Source organism: Syngnathoides biaculeatus, chromosome 17 (genome assembly GCF_019802595.1).
Source record: "Syngnathoides biaculeatus isolate LvHL_M chromosome 17, ASM1980259v1, whole genome shotgun sequence".
NCBI lineage: Eukaryota > Metazoa > Chordata > Actinopteri > Syngnathiformes > Syngnathidae > Syngnathoides > Syngnathoides biaculeatus.
The window spans coordinates 10,408,805-10,430,062 of record NC_084656.1 but is presented as its reverse complement, the minus strand read 5'-3'; the positions used below and the strand labels follow the sequence as shown (position 1 = coordinate 10,430,062).

The following is a 21,258-nucleotide window of genomic DNA, read 5'->3' as shown; positions in this document are numbered from 1 at the left end:
ATATATATACATACATATACCGGGTAATTACAAGTTTTCATGTACAATATAAGAAAATACTTATTTTAAAAACTAAAATAATTTCCATTTGTTGTTCTCTAAACGAGTCCCATTGTGAGTGATTGCGACTGGTTGTTTGTATTTATGTGCGCTACGATTGGCTGACAACCACTTCAGGGTGTACCCCCCACCCCCACCCCGCCCAAAGATAGCTGGGATAGGCTCCACCACTCCTGCAACTCTTGTGAGGATAAGTGGTTAAGAAAATGAATGGATGTTGCAAGAAGAGATTTTTCACATCCCTGCTAAATCCGAATGGTCACTTCTTAGTTTATTTTCAGCAAAATACTCGTTATAGTATTAAAATGCATGAGCGGTTAGATCCCCAGACCTCACTCCATTCGTGGGGGCCTTTTGAAAGCCACGGTGTATAATAAAAGATGCAAAACATAAATCATCTCGAGAAATGTAATCGCCAAAACCAGTAAAAGCATAACTCGGGCTGTGCTAATACAAGTACTTCAGCAGTGGAGGACTCACATGGAAATATGCTTTCAAAATAATGCTATTCACGTTAAGCGAATTATATGAATAAAAATGTTTTTCATCATTTGGTAGAAAAGGAGCATCCCCAAAGACTCAGTTGTACACAAGCAAAGTTCACCACTTTGTGAGCAACCGAGTGAACACGTCACTCACCCTTTGCGATTATATATGAAACATATTAAATTGTATTACACAATATTTTAGTCAAAATTCATTTTTACTTGTAGAAATGGGATTCTATACAAAGCAATGTGTGTTAAAGTATACATCTATTTCATTTTGTGTGGGATTTTATTTTTCCTTTATACAAGCAAAATGTACATTATTTTTACTACGGAAAACAGTCTCTATAAGAATGCACAGTGGATTTTTTTTTTTTTTAACAATTTTTATCTGGGGCACGTGATTAATTTGACAATCTGAGCACGCGGTTATCCCCAAGGGATATAACTGTATTTCATTTTGCATCCAAGCTAGGTCCCACGTTAAATATTAAACAAAATATGACTCATATGGAGGCAGAGAACGAAGACAATGTATATACTACATATAAAAAAAAGACATTTTCTTTCAAACAAAGGTGACAAACACACCACTCATTGCCTGATACTTTGTTTACAACTTGCAATTGACTATCCAATTCGAAGCCATTTTTTTGATAACACACTTAACGATAATGATGACGCTATTGGGTCAGACAGCATACGTTATCAAAAGTTATTCTCATCAAAAGGAAACTTACATTAGCTTCACGTATATAACGTACAACAGCCCGCCAACCCCCCCGAGAGAGCCTCGTACAGCAGCCGCGCTGAAATACACGCGGACGACTCGAGCACAGTGACGAATGCAGTACTTTTCTGTTATATTGAAGAGCCAATTCCAAGTTGATCCGAACGAAGGCTCATAACTTTTGAAACTTTTGCGCTTCATAACAGAGCTTCCATTTTTTCAGTGGAGAGGCTAGTTAGCTGAAAATGTCTCTGGAAATTTTAAGACATAATGACAAAAATGTTCTAATGTTGAAATTTTGCAACATTCTTGAAATGTTGTGAAACATTTGAAGTCATTCTTACTTTTAAGTTGGTGAGGGATGATAACTGTCACTTTGCGATAATAATCCCATATTTTACAGAATAAACCCCTGAACTTGAATTGTTTTAGAAATTTCATTTCCATGCATGTGACTTTCTTTTGATGAGGAATCATAACTTTTTAACTTCGCAATCTTAATAACAGCATCCATTTGGTGAAATGCAACATTTTTTTTAGGGAATCCAGAGCAGAGTTTCACTTTTAAACCAAAAGGTTTAGGATTGGGGTTAGGGTTAGGGCAGGGGTGCTCAGTGCGTCGATGCAATGGCACAATTCACATAAGTACTGTAAAAAATGAAAAGAAGCCGCCACTGTTTCCTTTTAGGCAGCACACGGAACTTTCTCTAACAACGACCACTGCTCCGCCACACTCTTTTTACTAGTTTACCTTACACCCCCCCCCCAAGACATACACTCATAATTACAAATGTTACAGTACTCATGCAGCCCATCAATGTGGTTTATAATGACAGCATCGACCACCGCTGCTTTAGTTAGCAACACAGTCTGATCAATGTAGAGCAAAGACGAGCTAGACAAGCTGCTTATATGTTTACGTTCGATATTAATGGAGAAAGTTAAAAAAAGAAATGCTGTTGTTTTAAGATACAGTGACTGTCGGGGTATGTGAATAATCAAAGAAAAAGTGGTTAAACCGGATGAGATTTTCTCTTTTCCGAGTGGGAAAGGTCTGGTCTGAAGCGAAAGTAGAAAGTGCAGTATGAAATGGTGTGTAATTTGAAAATTCCACCTTGACACAGCCTGATCCAAGATGAAAGCACAGACAATACAGTGTACAAAAAGTTAATTCTGTATTTTAAATATAGGAGGCAACATAACATTAACCTTAAAACGGTTTGGGAGCATCATCATCCCTCCCGTCAGTAGCTCGCGATAGGCTGGCTGCTTGAAAAGTACATCTTGGGGTAAAAAAAGTCTTGGCACCCCTGGGTTAGGGTTATGTTTTTGTTTTTCAGTGATCACAACTTTTTAAATTTGGGGCTCAAAACAACAGCCATTTGGTGAGTTTTTTTTCTTTTAAACCGAGTACATGAAAGAATTATGTCAGAAATTTCACAGCAATTTGACTGTTTTTGGTGTGAGATTATACGTTTAAAACAGTCGTACAACCTGATGGAATTCCATCTTTATCTTTTAGCAAATATTGATATGAAAGTGCATGCAATATTTCAAGTCAATCTGATTTTGGAGTGCTCATATCTGAAATCCAGTTTTTCTTTTATCGAATATGGTCTGACTACGAACTATGTAAAAAGTGTGAAAAAGCCTTTTGTGTAGCAAATGTGAAGTTTAAAGTTACACAAACAATGTGTGGTGTGCAGACAACAACACATGTTCTGTATTCATGACAGCATACGCAGCTGGCAGCCAAGGCTGCGTGCGCGCGCGTGCGTACGTGTGTGTGTGTGTGTGTGCACGTGCACATGGCGGCCGCATCTAAAGTAGCCCCTGTTGTACACTCATGGCATCATGATTCAATTATATAGAGCCAGTGCTTTGCCTGAATATTAATCTGGGAGGGGGCCCCCCAAACTTAATTTGTCTGGCAAAGGGGGAGGGGGAGGTGTCACAAGCCCATCTGGCAACATGGTGTGTGCATGTTTGTAGGTGAAGGGGTTTGGAGGGGGTGGGGTGCTGTCTGTCTATTGACACACGGAAGAACATATGACTTACTCTGAGGAAGATCACTTTGACCCAGGCAGCATCTTGATCATGTAGATGCATGCGTATTTCCACTTTTAAATGTTTTGTTTCTTTGTATTTAAATGCTTTAAGTCACACAGTAAACTCCTGGAGTTTTGTTAATCTTGGTGTTGCTGTTAATTTTATTTAAATTTTATTTTTAACTAAGAAGACAGTGAGCAAGCGGCATTGGTGGATCAGCTGGTAAAGCGTTGGCCTCACAGTTTTAAGGTCCCGGGTTCATCCCGGCCCCGCCTGTGTGGAGTTTGCATGTTCTTCCCGTGCTCGCGTGGGTTTTCTTTGGGCACTCCGGTTTCCTCCTCCATCCCAAAATCATGCAACATTGATTACACACTCTAACTGGCCCCTAGGTGTGATTGCGAGTGTGGCTGTTTGTCTCGATGTGCCCTGCGATTGGTTGGCGACCAGTTCAGGGTGTACCCTGCCTCCTGCCCATTGACAGCTGGGATAGGCTCCAGCACTCCCGCAATCCTCTTGAGGATAAGCGGATAAGAAAATGGATGGATGGATAGTTAGCAAATGTTTATCACGTCAAAAACCTGCTTATATTTCTCTCTGGAGGCAGCAAACGTCCACATCTGACAATGCAACATCCCCATTTGAGCCATAATTTTTTTTTTTTTTTTTTTTTTTACAACTTTCACTTACATGCTTCACCTGACACTGTGAATTCCCAGATTCACGAACGCATCCTACCCATTATAGTCACCCCGTTTTTAAAAATACGTTTTCCATGGATTGATTTTCTGCAGCGTGTCTTGTCACTAGGGTTGCAAATGTGCGGGAGCATATACCAGCTGTCTTTGGGGAGAGGGCGGGGCACACCCTGAACTGGTTGCCAGCCAATGGCAGGGCACATAGAAACAACCGTTCGCAATCACATTCACACCTATGGGCAATTTAGAGTCTTTATTTAACCTACCATGTTTGTTTTTGCAATGTGGGAGGAAAGCGGCGTACCCGGAGAAAAGCCATGCAGACAAGTGGAGAACAAATTTCAAATTGTCTTGTTTTTTTGCCAACGTCTGCAAAGAATATGAGCCTAAACGTTGACAGCGCCGGACGTCGTTAACTCCCACAGGCTACAAACTCGTCATCGCCTTATTGCCTCGTCCTTGTCACATTGCCAAGGGAACCCTTGGGAGGTAAAGATGGGAGCCTCTCCTTGAACTCCCCCTCTCTGCGTGTCTGGGACCTTCCTGTGACGCGTAAGGTTAACTTTTTCTACAGGGGGGCCGAGGTCAAATGCAGCGTGAGGAGGGGGTTATTGTCTGTGCGTGTGTGTGTGTGTGTGGGGGGGGGGGTTAGCAGTTCACGCAGCGTGTCTTGCACACTCTTTGTCGTGTTCTTTTCGCTCATCACCAGGAAGGCTGCAGAGGCGAGGCGGGATGGAGGGGGGGGGGGCACAGGACGGGGGTGTCTGATAATGCAAGGTGACAGACATGCAAACCCACGCGCGCACACGTCTGAGAGTCTTCGCGCGAACACATTATGTGTGTGAAGAAGTGAGACAAAATGTGCAAAAAGAATTGAGCACATGATGGGGAAAAAAAATCGTACACACATTCTACACCCGAAAAAGTTTTTGTAAGTTGCTTTTACGCAATTGGGGTTTTTGGGCCCTATCATCGAATTAAAAAAACAAAATAATAACTGATCATAAATTGGAGGACTCTGATTGGCTGGCAAGCAGTTCAGTGTGTACCCCGCCTCCTGCCCGAACATGGCTTGGATAGGCCCCAACAATCCTGCGACCCTCATGTGGATAAGCTGTTTGGCTAATGGGTGGATGGAAGATGGCGCAATGTGTCAACTTGTTCATTTAGGGTATAGATCTGTACTGTAGTCCATACTGAGAATCTTCAAACGTACTCGCTATTTAGGTCACGTATAGAAATCGTGCAACTACGTCATAAAACAACGTGATTTATGTTTACGTCGCCATATTGCCGGTCAAACAAACCACTGTTGCAAGTTAATTCCATTGAGACGAATATGTCTTACAGCACGACACCCAGAGTTTTGTCCGATAATGTTAAACATTTAGAAGGTTATAATAAATGAAGGTACGTGGAAAAATTTGAGACACTTGGGCGAAGTCGATGTTTTTGCCGATAAGAAATTGGACTGTTAACCCACTTTATTATAATAATAATAAATTAATCTAATCAACTATCTTTGTAATTGTCTTTTTAAAACTTTCAACTCGGAATAGCTAAAAAACATCTCCAGGCATCTTTTACAACTTTTTGGAAGACTTGTTAAAGTTCGTGGCCTCCATTTGGCGCTTGTAACAAATTTTTGACCCGCCCTTCGAGAAAAAAAAACCATTACACATGGAAAAACCTCTAAGTATAGTTACTCGTAAACTGAGGTACTGTGGGACTGTATTTTCTTTACCCTGTACTTTTGTGTCAGGAGTCTGTGCAGGTGTACCAAATGTTGTGTTCGGTGTGGTGTATTTTAAAGCTTTAAAAGAAACGGCATCGTCAGTGCTTGTATTTCCTCTAAGGTCAGCTGTCAGTCAGCGTTCTTTAAAAGGCTTTTTAAAAAAAAAAAAAATCTCTAAACATTCAAACACACGTCGGCCCTGTTCGGTTTCTTTCATGAGGCCCGCTGACAAAAACATAAATATGGCCGGCGAGACTGCTCGGTGCTGGTTGTTGCACCTGCGTGCTCATTCTCACACCAGGCTGTTTGCCTTGGCCGTGCACTCACGCGCCGTTAGGACAAATCTGGGCTTTAATCAGGGCCAAGCAGCAGATGAAAAGCGCCACGTTGATGAACGTGCCTCACGGTCATCCCTCCGCAAATTTGCCCCCGTGCCCGCCAACGACCAGAAAGTCAACGTAACGATTGAGCCGTCATAAAAGAGGCCAAACAACACACGACGGGCGGCTGTAACGAGGGATCAATAACGCAATCAATTCACCCCGGCGAGGCGGGAAAATTATGACGAGTCTGATGACGTCGCCAGTCACAAATCAGTTGCAAAAGGGAAATCGATGGTGTTGATCGGATCGTCTAACAGGTTTGCCGCTAAGACAATTGGATGCTTTGTCGTTCACGTCGCTCCATGCGACAATTCGCAAACCAATTAGCAGATAGTTCATGCTACGTGCTAGCTGGCCCCTCCACCTCTTTATTTTATTGTAAAGCTCAGAGGGCTTGGAATTGTTTCTTCCACTAAAGCCCCCCCCAATGTCACCAATGAAACCAAATAAAGATACCTTTAACCTGCCACTAATATATGGCCCAATCGCTAAGTTGTCACTTTTTGCATTGGCACTTTTTGCATTGGCATGTTTAATTTTCAGAGCCTGAGGCTGAACCCAAGGCGTTGACATCAAACAATGTCGCCATTGTGGCTGCCAGCGCTCTCGCCGTGGCCTCGGCGTGACCGCGACGACTCAATACTCCTTTGTCTGCCGCCTTGTGCCTCAAATGCGGTCGTACGACACAAACACGGATACGACGCGACACCGGGAAGGGGGGCCTTGGGGGGAAATCAATCTAATGAAGGACTCTAAAGAGGTGCGAGATGCTCCCAGCCAACACACAATATAATTAACATATATATTATAGTAGCGCTCAACCTGCAGCAAAATGAAAAAAATGTAGTTATTTAAATACAAGCACATACTGTGTGTGTGTAACAGACTTGATATAATTAAGCTTATTATTGTGGTCATGAAGGCACACAGGTGGCCCCGTGTGATAATGAAAATTCAACGCTTGACTAGACGAGGCAAACTTTTAGAGGACCTCATCTTAAGATTTTGAGAGAAAAATGTTACTTGTGAGAGTCAAAGACATTTTGGGTTTGACAAAAAAAAAAAAAAGTAAATCAAAGCAAATGTGTCTGGAAACTGCATTTCATACACAAGGTAACCCGTTGTGCTTTACATGATTAAAAGCATTCAAATACATCAAAACATTTGAAAAAGGACAATTAAAATAGTTTTTAGTGCAACAAATATCACTGAAAAATTGAAGTACAGTACTCTAAAACGCATGAGAAAAGGTTTTTGATCTGGATTTTAAAAAACACTTGGGGCTGACGTCACTTCTGTTGACAACTTGTGATTTTTGCTTATACTTCCCTGGCATGCAGTACTTCAGGAAAAGTACTGAAACATTGCAAAAAAAAATACTTTGGTCAAAGTAATAGCACTGAAGTCACTCCCTTAAGTATGAAAGATACACGTATACTTGTGCTTGGGGGGGGAGTACAATTTATTTTCAAGCCCACATAAGGGAGATTTTAGTTTTTCTCTAGATTGGCCTGCTTTCTCTGAACAAAAAAAAAAAAAAAATAAAACGGGTATGCTGAGCAAAAAAGATGAGCTTTTATCATTATTTTTAAATAAATAAATAGAGAAATGGTTCACCCAAAGCTTTGCAGCCGCTTAATTAATATACTGGTAACAATACAGTAATGTTACATTGTACAAAGTACTTTGTTGATTGCCACTTCTGGTACGTGAGCATAAATTACCACTAAAGTTTTTACGCCAGGGTGTTGTAGACTCAGAACTTTGTCTTGAACCAAAGTAAGTGTTAAGGGCTCCCTACTAGGAATAAGAAGTTGGTTTACGGATTCTCCCCGGACAAGGAGCACCTTGTCTATCAATCCATGCGATCGCCCGGCCCACCTCTTTGAAGCCTGTTTACACGGAGAACACGACTTTGAGCCACCGGGCCCGTAAAAGGCAGCCGACGCGTGCAGATGTTTTCATAAGGACCACGTTCAAATCCTCCATCGTTAACGTGTTTCCTGACTTCGTTTTTAGCATGTCAAGGAATGGAAAAAATAAAAAGTGATGCATGTTGCCTGGCAACAGGGTCGAGCCTGACAGTCGCTTGGCGGGAACCCGGCGATAAAGATATTAGGGGCCACTTCACGTCGGGCGCTCGTGGACGCTCGCTACGACCTCCACATGTTACATTTGCAAAACTGGGTCCCTTTCCATCGCTAATTGTAAGGTTTGTATTGATTTCAGCTTCAGTCATCAGTCGAGCAACGTGCGCACGCACGCACGCACGCACACACACACACACACACACACACACACACACACACACACCACACACACACACACACACACACACACACACACACACGAGTATCCTGGCCAAGAGGAGGAAGAAAGCAAAGGAATTCCCGACCTCTTCCTACTTCCTCATTCCTTGCGTTCTTCCCCTCTCATCCCTCAGCGCCACATTCCATCTGTTATTTTGGCAGCGGCGGGTGTGGAATAAGCACGACCCAGCCAATCCGACGCTGGGGTGCACATGCTAGTGACAAAGACGTGTGTGTGTGTGTGTGTGTGTGTGTGTGTGTGAGAGAGAGACCAGCAGATGGGAACGTGGAGTAGTCGCGATTCTGAAGCATGACTGAACAAAGAGGGGCAAAGCCTTATTGGGGGGAGACCAAGTCGAAATTTTTACAACAGTCTTGGTATGACTTTATTGTTTTTAGAACAGTATGAAGAGTAAGAGTATTTTCATGACTGAAATTAAGTCAATAGTAATATAATATATAATAATCATATATAACATAATATATAATCATATTATTATATCGCTCAGTGGTTAGAGCGTTGGTTTGGTAAACTAGGGGTCGTGAGTTCGTACCCCACTGAGCCCTCCACTCCCCGAGAGGGGTTGTGTCAGGAAGGGCATCCGGCATAAAAACTGTGCCAAACAAATGGGACCGTTCCTCTGAGATGACACGCTGTGGCGACCCCTAACGGGACAAGCCAAAAGAAACTTACTTATATTATATATAATAATCCTAATATTCTGAGAAATAAAGTCATTTTGGTAGTAAAGTCATAATGCTCACAACGATATATCGTAATATTATGAGAAGTCCATGACAGTACGAGGGGGCGTCATTTTACGGGAATCAAGTGGCAATATTCAGTAAGACAACTGTTCCCATTTGCTTTGTTTCACTTTTTGTACGACTCCAAAATGCCAGCGAACTAAGACCAGTTCCCTTCAGGCCCAGAAGAACTAAACAAAGAATTTGGAACAATTGATGATCGACTATAACTTTGTAAAGGCTTCCATGCAGGACACGCAATTACGAGTATTTGGCTCTGTTTAAGTTTGAGTTACTGACTCAGGACTCGGTGCGCCCCTAAGGGCCGCCGAGACACTTCATTCAGGAAGCGTAAAGGTCGTGATATCATTTCCTGCGCCGCCAGTCCAGGAAGCGGCGACACAGCTTTCCAGTTTCCGCTCAGGTTGACAACAGATTCTAAAAGTTTCCTACCCCTGTCGAAGAAAAATGTTTGGGGATCATTACCGCGACAATTTGTTTTGGGTTGTACATGAATGGAGGAAGATGTAGAGGCAATTTTCTGGCTTCACAGCTCCAATCAGGACTGGAACAAAGGCGGCCAGAGCTGGCGGATCAAGCCCATTTTGTGTTGCCATTTTTCTCTGCCATCGTTTGTATTCAAAGCAATGACGAAGGGACTGCGTCGACTTGGCAATTGTCCCCCTTTGGAAATGATAAGATACTATCAAATACTGTATGTAACAGAAGCAGGAGACTCTGTGAAAAGCCCCTTTTACACTGCTTGAAAAAAAAAAAATAATAATTTTCCCTGTCACTAATCTGAATTGAACACTACTGACAGGGAATGATGGGCCCAATTCTACCTGGGAATTTTCCACCTTTGGCGGTAGGTAGTATCACATCAGTAAAAGAGACAAGACGATTGTTTAAGAGGAAGCCCTCATTGTATAGCTTAGGCAAGCTACACTGTTTTACATTACAGTTTTATACAAACCACACTGGCACAGATGGGGGGACTAAGTTCATACAGCCATTTTCCGCCTTCAGGGGTAGTACAAGAGACCTAAAACTTGAAAGCATCGGGATTTTTCACTATTTGTAAAATACCCAATTTTTCTACATCACTGTTTTATAACAACAGCATCAACACGGAATTAGAGGACAAACTCTACCTGTGAATTTTCCACATTCGGAGGTAACGTCTGAATCGTAGCAGAGATGGAACGCTTCTTGTGTGTAGGGGAATACCACAAATCAAGGACAGGAGTGTGGAGTGTCTGTCATTCTTTCATTTTCAGGACCACTTACCTTCAATTGGGTCTTGCTATGTTGTGTCAAAAACAATCGAAAGCACTTTAACCTCCACACACTTAGATCCGCAGAGACTGCAGTACTGTCTGCGGGTTGCTGTCACCTCCGTGAAAGCACACAGGTTGCGGCAATATCCCGCTTTCCTGGACTTCTGTATAGAATGCAGTAGCAGGGAACTCGTGGCTGTTTCAGGATGATGATGATTTGGGAGGAACAAGTAGCGAGGTGTCACTGGCGCTGAGATGGAGAGGTCCAGAGGTCGAGCTAGAAGCAGTCGGTTGCCCGCTCTTATTGATTTCTTATGTACGGAGAAGAGTGTTTCCGTAGCTGAACGTCTGGGGAGACGCTTCTTGGGCTTTTTAACTGTACTTTGTCTTCTGGAGCATGCTGCTCTCTGACCTCCACACAGCCCTACCGAGCCCCGCACCCTCTCCCCCCAACACACACTGTGGACTGCACTGCATACCTGAATAGGAATGGGAAACGTAAGGTGTCCAGACTGTTGACCTGTTCAAAAACTGCTTGATCAACTAAGAAGCTAATTAAGTGACCCAAAAGGTTTCTATTCCATTCCATTATCAAAATTTCATAATCACGGTGCTACTATTCAGGCCTTTGAGTTTATGGATTACTACTACTCCAAATTGAATCTCAGAATTTTCTTGATCATTTTCTCTAACTTTATTTTGGACTCCCAGAATTTACCGCAACTAGATGTAATCCACTCACCCGAGGATGCTACAGTACAAGTTTATCCTGTTGGTCGTGAGGCAACAACATATGAAAGTTTCAGCAGGTAGAGAGCTCTGACACTCCATGTACAGCGATGACCTTTGACCCCAGCTGCCTGAAGTGTCGGGAGGATCAGACAGCATCCAAAAATCAATAACGTCCTTCCTTCGACACGCTGGAATAATCTGGAAGGAAATGAGTGGTGATGCCATGATGCGTGAACGCACCTCTCTGACCTTTCAGCTACTGTACCTTGAACATTTCGCTTCAAATCAATAAGGTACTGTCGATCCAACGAAGTTGAAAAGAGGTTATTTGGGGATTGGACTCAACAGGATAAAGTGGACTGTAAGAAATACTTTCCTGATGATCAGGCTGTTGTCTTTAAATTGCTCTTCAAATTAGCAAGGTTTTCCCTAAACATATTTTAACACAGTTCCTGAACGTTTGTCCACAATAAATTAGTTACATTATAAATCATTCAGCCATTAAAACCAATGAGATAGATAGATAGATAGATAGATAGATAGATAGATAGATAGATAGATAGATAGATAGATAGATAGATAGATAGATAGATAGATAGATAGATAGATAGATAGATAGAGATAGATAGATAGATATAGATAGATAGATAGATAGATAATAGATAGATAGATAGATAGATAGATAGATAGATAGATAGATAGATAGATAATAGATAGATAGATAGATAGATAGATAGATAGATAGATAGATAATAGATAGATAGATAGATAGATAGATAGATAGATAGATAGATAGAAAGGTTGGAAAGGTTGGAAAGAGCTACAGTGAAGAAAATAATTATTTGAACACCCTGCTATATTGCAAGTTTTCCCACTTAGAAATCATGGAGGGGTCTGAAATTTTCATCGTAGGTGCATGTCCACTGTGAGAGAGATAATCTAAAAAGAAAAATCCAGATTCACAATATATTGTTTTTTAACGAATTATTTGTGTTATACAGCTGCAAATAAGTATTTGAACACCTGAGAAAAGCATTGTTAATATTTGGTATAGTAGCCTATGTTCACAATTAGAGAGGTCAAACGTTTCCTGTAGTTGTTCACCAGGTTTGCACACACTGCTGGAGGGATTTTGGCCCACTCCTCCACACAGATCTTCTCTAGATCAGAAAGGTTTCTGGGCTGTCGCTGAGAAACACAGAGTTTCAGCTCCCTCCAAAGATTTTCTATTGGGTTTAGGTCTGGAGACTGGCTAGGCCACGCCAGAACCTTGATATGGTTCTTATGGAGCCACTCCTTGGTTTTCCTGGCTGTGTGCTTCGGGTCATTGTCATGTGCAGCTGTATCACACAAATAAATCGTTAAAAATCATACATTGTGATTTCTGGATTTTTCTTTTTAGATTATCTCTCTCACAGTGGACATGCACCTACGATGAAAATTTCACACCCCTCCATGATTTCCAAGTGGGAGGACTTGGAATATAGCAGACGGTTCAAATACTTATTTTCTTCACTGTATTTTGGAAGCACGAGTGCTGTCTAGTATCAGTCTTTGATCTCATAGACTTACACGTCATAAATTTCTGAAAAGCAAGAAGGACATAGTACAATAATCTCTAAAAATTTTAAGATTTTTTTTTTGGGGGTGTTTGAGTGCTGCCTAGAATCATAGACTAATACATCCAGGCTTTGAGTGAATACACAAATATGTCAAAAAAAGATCTTGCTTTGACAAACAATAATTCCTCCAATTTTAAGGGAGGTTTTTTGAGATTCCCAAATGATGCCTAGAATCATCTCATTACCTGTCAGGATATTTGATCTCACTAATTTTAACAAATCACATCCTTAAAACCAATAAAGATCTTGCTAACCCTCATAGTTTAAAGGGTGCCAAAGTTCTGCCAAGAATCCCCCTCCTATCAGTAAGGATCTTTTTTATCATTAAGCTGGAAATGAAATGCCCCTTGAAATTAATTTCAATGTTTCTTTAACAGAATAACTTTTTGTCTTGGTCTAGTCTTTTTTTTTTGGGATGCTCGAGCACCGCCTAGCATGCGTCGGAGCTGCCCATTAGCAATATTGTCCAAGGGCGCACGCACACAGAATTCCCATTTGGAAGTGTGCTCTGTGCCTAATGTACGAGGGTGTAATGGCCGGCATGGAAATGAGGCTCTGCGTTGTCGGTGCAATGAGCCACTGGCCTGCCACATTTGTCACGCGCTTCTGCCGCTAATAACCCTGGAAACAACGCGAGCGGCTGCCTTTTTTTTCCTTTGATACAACCACAAAGACAAAAAAAAAAAGCTAAACACTTTTGCATCATGACTTTTTCATCCTGTTCTTTTTATTTTCCACAAGTTTGGGGGGAAAAAAAGCAAAAAAAAAAAAAAAAAAAACGGGCGTCCAAGTTGAGCCCCCCCCAGGCATTAAAGTTTCAATAGTCATGACAACATGCAAATGGCGGAGGGACTGAGGAGGTTCCACGGGTACAGACGAGGAAGGGGCAGCACACCCTCCACTTTTTTTTCTTGCATAACAAAAACTTGCTTTGGTGGCAAAACCACAGTAACACCACCACTTACACACTTGCCTGCAAGCTAGGTATCACTACGGTTTCACAAGTCTTTACTCGCACTCCCCCCGCCCCCCATATATATAAATGAGCTTAACTTAAATAGAAAGCTAGAAATAAAAGAAGTTGACATCATTGAGACATCATCATCATCATCCGAGTGATGATGTTTCTATTTCACGTGACCTGAATTCTTGATGCAAGACAGAGGAAATAATTATACAAAAAACAAAACATAAGCACGCTGCGTGTAAGCACAAGCACGTACACTGCGTTTATTAGGGGTGCAAAGGGGTACTTGACGTCACGTGCTAAGCTATAGGCTAAATCTAGCCATGAGGCCGGATTTTAATTGGCTTTTGGGCTACTCGTCGCTCGTCAGTTCCCTCTAAGGCACTAAAAATAACGTGAAAAAAAGAAAAAGTCGTATGTCAGCCTAAACTGGTGTAGAACTTTTTTTTTTTGGTATCACTGTGTCCCGATTCAGGGGTAAGATCATTCAGAAGGACAATGCGTAACACCGCAAAGGGTGTCCGGATTTGAAGCAAAAGTACAACTTCATTCTCGTAATGTTACAGTTAAGTAGTTTTCTCGTACTATTACAACTTTTTTCTTGGAATGTTCCCACTTCTTCCCTGTATTATTACAACTTTATTGTTTATTTACTACCACAACCTTATTATGACAGTTTCGCAACAGCAGCTGTTCTTGTGAGATGACAACTTATAATTTTTGTAATATTGATTTTTTCTTCTGTAATATCACTACTTCATTTTTGTAATTCTACAAATATTTTACAGCTGTGCAACATTTTCTGCAGTGTCGCAACATTTTTGCATTATGACTTTCTGTGTAACACGACTTCATTTTTTTTCCTGCAATATTACAACTTATTTCATGACTGCTTCATAGATTCAATACTTGTTGTAATATTTCGATGAATATCATATAACTTTGTAACATTTTCTCATGTTAAAACTGTTTTCCTCCTGTAGCTGTTTAACTTTCTCATTGTAATATCTCTACTTTCTTAGCTTTGCCACTTCTCTCACAGCTCTACCACCTCCTTTTTGTGATATCCACTTTATAGTCATAACTTGGACTTTTTTTTTTCTAGAAGAAACATGACATAATTCTTGCTGCATTACATTTACCGTATTTTACTTTGTGTAGTATTACAACTTCTCATATAACCGTTTCCTGTAATGCACCTATTTTGTAGCTTTTTAACTACAGTAGTAATATTACCACTTGAATCTCGTAATTTTACTTTCCCCTAGCAATATGATATTATTATTATGACATTATTTTTATAGTACAACTAATCCATAGCTTTGAAATTTTCAAAATACTACAATTACTCTCGTAAAGTTTTTTTCCCCTCTTGCAATATAACTTTATTCTTTTGCTATTACAAATTTTTGGGAGCTCTGGAAATATTTTATTACAGCTTTATTACTATAACATTACCTTAAGTTACAACTTTTTTCTTGCAACAGTTTTTCTTGCTTTGTGACTTTTGTAACTTTGTGGTAAAAACTACGATTTCATGCTTGTCATTCCAACTAAGAGTACAACAGTTTGTCCAATAATATTGTGACGAACATGTAGCTTTACAACTTTTTTTCTTTTTCCATAACGTTAGAAGTTCTATTCTCTCTCTTTTTTTTTTTAGAATGCTTCGCTATTAGGCATGCGTTTTAAAAAGCAATGCATTGATACTACAAAAATATATTGGATTTAAGTACGGCAAACCATATGAACGTATTTGTGTTTTTAGCACGTTTGATGCAAAAGAGTCAATCTCGTCTGCTATGACATTGCATGGGATTGTGGGAATATCAAACAATGGCGTTTCGCACTCCAGAAAAACAAACAACGTAAAGGTTTTCAGGCCAGACGTGTCAACACTTCTTGCAACTGTAAACCTTCGGTTTAAAATAAATATTGTTAGCCACCTACCACCATGACGTAAAAAGTCAGCGGTCACGACCGTCCCGCTTAACGGGGGCTGTTGGTAGATGAATTTTGTGTGTCCTTCGAAGGATGCGGCCCCTGAATTGCAACACAAGTTAATTCCTGGGTGAAATTCTGCAAGTGTTTTCCCTTGACTACACTTCTTGTTGTTTTGAATTACTAACAAATATACAGAACGCTGATTACAGAGAGCCCATTCACTGATGCTACATAAACAATCATACCGCACGTTAGCTTAATAGATAAATATATATATAGAGATTTTTTTTTGGCTATGCAGTCTTCACAAGACACAGGTTAGTAAAGGTCATTACTCCTCAAACACAGTAAACACCATCAAGTAATGTCACACCAAATATTCACAGCAAAAGATGGCTCCAGGTAAATGTCATACTTTTCATTTGCCATCCCCTGTTTTTTTCCTATTCCCCCCCCATACACACTAAAGTGTGACGTCTACTCTGTAGCTCAATAATAATTTATTTTTGCCTCCGCTACACTTTTTATTCGTCCCATTTCTTTGTTTTGCACAAACCACCTCACAGCAGTCCAAGCAACTTAAACGTGTGAATAAGGCTAGATCTCATACGTACATGTTGAAGATCAGGAAAACGAGGATCAAAAATGTACTGTATGCGAAGGAATATTAACACCACACTGAAAAGGCAAAAAGAATCACGAGGCGCGCGAATGCTTATTCCGAGAAGCGTTAAACATTTAAGCTTTTTGGCCCTGGGTCGTATTCATTATGGTTTCAATTACAATTTTACATATAGCGTCTTTACACTGTGTTACTTCAGACTTTGGTGGAGTTAGTTGTTTTGCAGCTTTTTAATGTATCATGACATAGATGATAAAATGAATGATTGTAATTAAGTGGAATAACCAACTTTTTTTTTTTTTTACTCCTATCATTCATCTTTTACAGCTTTCATGAATGAACCACATAACGGTTTCGTAAAGAATCCATGTGCAAAGTATCAGGATGAAAAGTGACAATGGAGAAGTTCTTAAATGCCAGTAATCTGTTTTAAAGGTGTCAATAGGGAAAGGGTTAAGCTTTTATTGATTTCACTGATGTGCTGAGAGAACCTTCAATGGGAATCAAGTCTCCAGGTCCTGGAGGAAGACTTTCCCACAACCAGTCCACTCGTGGGATCACTCATTTGTCTGTCCTCCACACAGGGTTTCGATTAAAGGGGAGATTTTTTTTTTATTCCAAGATACTTCTGCAGCCATGACTAAAAATAATCTTTTTTTGCTTTATATTAATTGTTATACTTTCTGCAGTTTTTTCTTTTTTTTTTTCCAATTTGGGAGGATGATGCTGCTGGACCGTCTGGTGCATTATTCGTGCTACGTTTATTCATCAAGCCAAAGTCAAAAACTTCCAATAAAATGAATACAGTATACAATTACAATAATACGTCATATTTATATATTTATATGTCCCTGTGGATGAAATAGTGATGCGTACAGACCCTGTGGCCAAAAAGAATGTGAGCGATGTCACCGCGCGTCACTGAATGAGGCGATCGGTACAGCCGCTCAGTTTATCCGCACTCCTTGATAAAAAGCAAATAGTAAGAAGTAAGATAACTTGCTGGGAACGTGACAAAGTTCAGATTTGTCCTTTCTGGGATTTGAGAGGGATTTAACCTAACTTCATGGGTCATGCACAATAAAAATTGGATAAAACTCAAAATATTGAATATTAAACAATATTCTGAACCTATCAAATTTATCAGCAAGAATGTATTGATTTCATTGCTTGGTTCCATTATATTTATTTATGATTTTTTTTACTGGCACGGTCGGGCCAGCATCTGTCTTGGATTCGAACCACAAGAAAGAGATCAGTGCGCATTAAGTCAATTTTAATATCTCTAAACTGGCTCGGAGTCAACTACAGAAAATCTGTCACTGGTCTATCAATGACAAAATACAATGTTGTGGTCCTGGATATATTAAAGAAAGGCTAATAGACGATAAATCCATTAGAGTTCTGAGCTCTTTACCCTGGTCTTTTATTTTCCTGTACTTTTCAAAATGTTTTATACTCTTTTGTTTTTAAATGCTTTAAAACAAGTAAAGCACATTGAGTGAAATTTTTGAAATAAATATATTTGCCTTGAGTTTTTTCCTCCTGGAAGTCAACTTAATTTTTCTACAATATTAGTCACATCATCATTATTCTTTTCACATTACAAATTTTTGTCACTCTTTCATTTGTGTATCATTGAGACATTGTCATATCGACTTTTTAGTTGATCTGTCTTTACAACAACTAAGTCTTATGACTTAATTCTCCGACAATAACTTTTTCATAAACTTACATCAGTATATAGTTCATCTGATGAATTGATCGACCCATCTTGCTACTAGAAATTAGATATTCATGTAAATATTCATATTCATAGTGAGGCCCCGTAGCTCAGTGGTTAGAGCACTGGTTTAGTAAACCAGGGGTTGTGGGTTCGTATCCCACTGGGGCCTCCACTCCCTGAGAAGGGTTGCGTCAGGAAGGGCATCCGGTGTAAAAATTGTGCCAAACGTATATGGGCTTTCATCTGAGATTACACGCTGTGATGCAGATGGGTACATTTCAATAAAACAGATAATCGGGTGACCCAAATTTTTCTTCAATCAAACTACAACAAAACTGAGAATTATTTTGGGTGGTAAAGAAAAGAGAATGACTCTTAGTAAACACCTGGACTCACTATCTTAAAAAACAAGACCAAAACCAAAACCTTGATGTTCTTGACTTTCAACAGTCATATCAAATCAATTACTAAAACTGCCTTTTACCATCTATCGAATATATCTAGCGCAGGGCTCAGCAACGTTTTTGAGGCTGAGGGCTACTTCATGAACACCAATCGTATGAAGGGGTACATGACCTGTTTGCAGAAAATTTCAGACTCAGCTCATTAGACGTACATAAAATATTTTTGTTTTAATTTATTATAGTAAATGACATTACAGGTATTTTAAATTTTAATTCACATAAGCAAGTCAGATTCAGAATTTAAAGCACAAATAATAGTAAATTTGTGGCCTACGGTATTCTTATAGCATACCTTGGGGGCGCCTTATATGGTCCTCGCGGGCTATCATTTGCCCGGGGGCACCGCGTTGGTGACCCCTAATCCAGAGTGAAGGCTTACATGTGTCAAGCAGACTATGAGACGTTTATCCATACTTTTATCTCATGAAGACTTGACTACTTTAATGGTCTTTTGACTGGGCTCCCCAAAAAGACCGTTAAACAGCTGCAGGTCTTTCTGAATGTTGCAGCTCCGGTTGTGACCAAAACAAAGAGGTCAGAGCATATCACTCCAATTCTAAAATCTTTACACTGGTTTCCAGTCACCCTTAGAAGAGATTTCAAAGTTCTGATACTGGTCTATTAATCACTAAATGGTTTAGGTCCAGAATACTTGAAAGAAATGCTAATAGAATATAAAACCAGTAGGGTTTATCAAATCAACAGACCTAGGTCAAAGAGTGGAGCGCAGAGTCCAAAGCAAACATGGTGAAGCAGCATTTAGCTTTTATGCTGCACACAAATCGAAAGAAGTTGCAGACAGATGTGACAAAGTGTGAATGTTTTTAAATCCATGTTTTTCCTCATGCTTTTTAGCGTATTTCCATTTTTAAACATTTCTTGCACTTTAGACTGTTGTAATTGTACAGTTTTTTTCCCAATGGTTTTAATTTTAGCTTTTAAATGGTTTTAATAATGTAAAGCACACCGAGTCACCTTGTGTATCAAATGCGCTGTATAAATACATTTGCTTTAACTTTAAAACGTGCTTCTCATTACAATTTCATTGTCCGATGATCCTATGATAACATTTTATCGTAAGCTTAATTAACGTAATATCGCAGTCTGCAATATATTCGTGCAACGTCCAAAAATTATTCTCATATTATGACATTTTTCTCATAATGTTAGAGTTTTTCTCTTTTCAGTGTGGCTCGAATAGTCCTCAGTAAGAATCCACTGGTAAAATCAAATAGTTCTAATACACACACACACACACACACACACACACACACACACACACACACACACACACACACACACACCACACACACACACACGTATATATTAGACATACACACACATTTAAAAAAAAATTATGAACGTGGAAGTGGACAGCTTGGGAGACAAAAACAAAAGGTTTAACAGCACTGTGTGTTTTTTTTAACGCTCCTCTAAAGCCGACGACCTCCCCATCCCCTTATTTCCCATTTTTCTATGGTAGAGAGGGATGCTTGGTTGCCATGCATGCGTGTGCTTGTGTCTCACAAAGGCTCAAGCAGCCATCTGCCACCCTACTCTAGCCAGCCTGATCCTTATCCCGAGCCCAGCCGGGCCCAGCAGCCCCGCTGTCTCATCCCCACAAAAAAGGCTTCCTGCTAAGGGAGGGAAACAAAGGGTGGGGGATGGGAGGTAATGGGGGTTGGTGTGGGCGTGCTGGAGTCCCGCAGTGGGACCTCCTGACCCGGGGTCTCTGAGGAGGGGAGGGCAGACGGTGCACACAGACAGCAGCCCCGTGTCTTCTCCCTGCCTCCATTGTCTTTTATCAGCCACGAGCGCTGGAGGATGGAATGAGAGGAAGGGGCGGAGGACAATGAAGACACAGGCGCCCCTCATCCTCCTCCTTTTAACAAGCTCTCTATTCCCAACAGATGAGCTGCCGCCATCCTACACTGCCCCTAGCGGCCCAAAATGCAATCGTCTGTACCAAAAGTCTGGGATGAAATGGCAGGTCTAGGCTGTGGCCATGGTGAGCTTGTGGATGGTGCGGTCGTAGTACTGTGTGGTGAGTGCTTCAAGGGGGCTCCAGCGGTGCGCGTGCAACTCCAATACCTCCATGAGCAACGAACGGGTCAGGGGTGACTCAGCCGGGCTCAACATTTTGTCGCGTACCGCCGCGAGCAGCTCCGTCATCATCTCAGGCAGCTGCTCCTCCAGGAGGCTCCCGGCACTCTGCAGCTGTGGAGTTCCAAGTAGAAGTGTGAGACAGTGTCTGCCACCTTTTAATCCGTGTAGCATCTGCTCTTTTCCATTTTCACTTGACAACCAAAAAATGAAATGTGGCATGATGGCGTCTATTTTGATTTAAGGGTGCACCGACCAACACGATTTTGGACTTTGTCGATTTTTTGTTTCGCAACGCAAGCCAAGATTTGAATGAATGACATTTAATATCATACGAAACTATATAATGAAATTGGAGAACCTCTCGTGCGTCAGTGCATACATAAAAGCAAAATAATTAGAATAAAAATACAAATAAATAAAAATATGTGTAAAGTGGAATGCATAAAAAGTATTGCTCAAGATATAGATTGTGTCTCAGTGTCTCAATAATCACGCTGTTGTTGCACCGGTCGTCATGCATGTACACACAGAGCCTCCCACTGCTGCTTTTGCCAGTTTTCAGTCCAATCCTAGCAGTACAGGGTATAGCCCGCTAGCAA

The 21,258-nt window shown here is 40.7% G+C and overlaps 1 protein-coding gene and 1 non-coding gene across 4 annotated transcripts in view; one reads left to right on the top strand and one right to left on the bottom strand.

The window, feature by feature from the left end:
• Nucleotides 1–16,615: 16,615 nt before the first annotated feature.
• Nucleotides 16,616–21,258, bottom strand: part of ctif (CBP80/20-dependent translation initiation factor) — a 70,428-nt gene continuing 65,785 nt past the window's right edge. For all 3 annotated transcript variants that reach the window (XM_061801577.1, XM_061801575.1, XM_061801576.1), the window contains exon 13: nucleotides 16,616–20,770. In XM_061801577.1, the coding sequence (XP_061657561.1) occupies nucleotides 20,546–20,770 (225 nt within the window). In that variant the 3' untranslated portion in view covers nucleotides 16,616–20,545. The remainder of the gene's footprint in view (nucleotides 20,771–21,258) is intronic.
• trnat-agu (transfer RNA threonine (anticodon AGU)) lies at nucleotides 18,186–18,258 on the top strand. Its single transcript has one exon. It is a non-coding gene; the product is annotated as a tRNA-Thr (tRNA).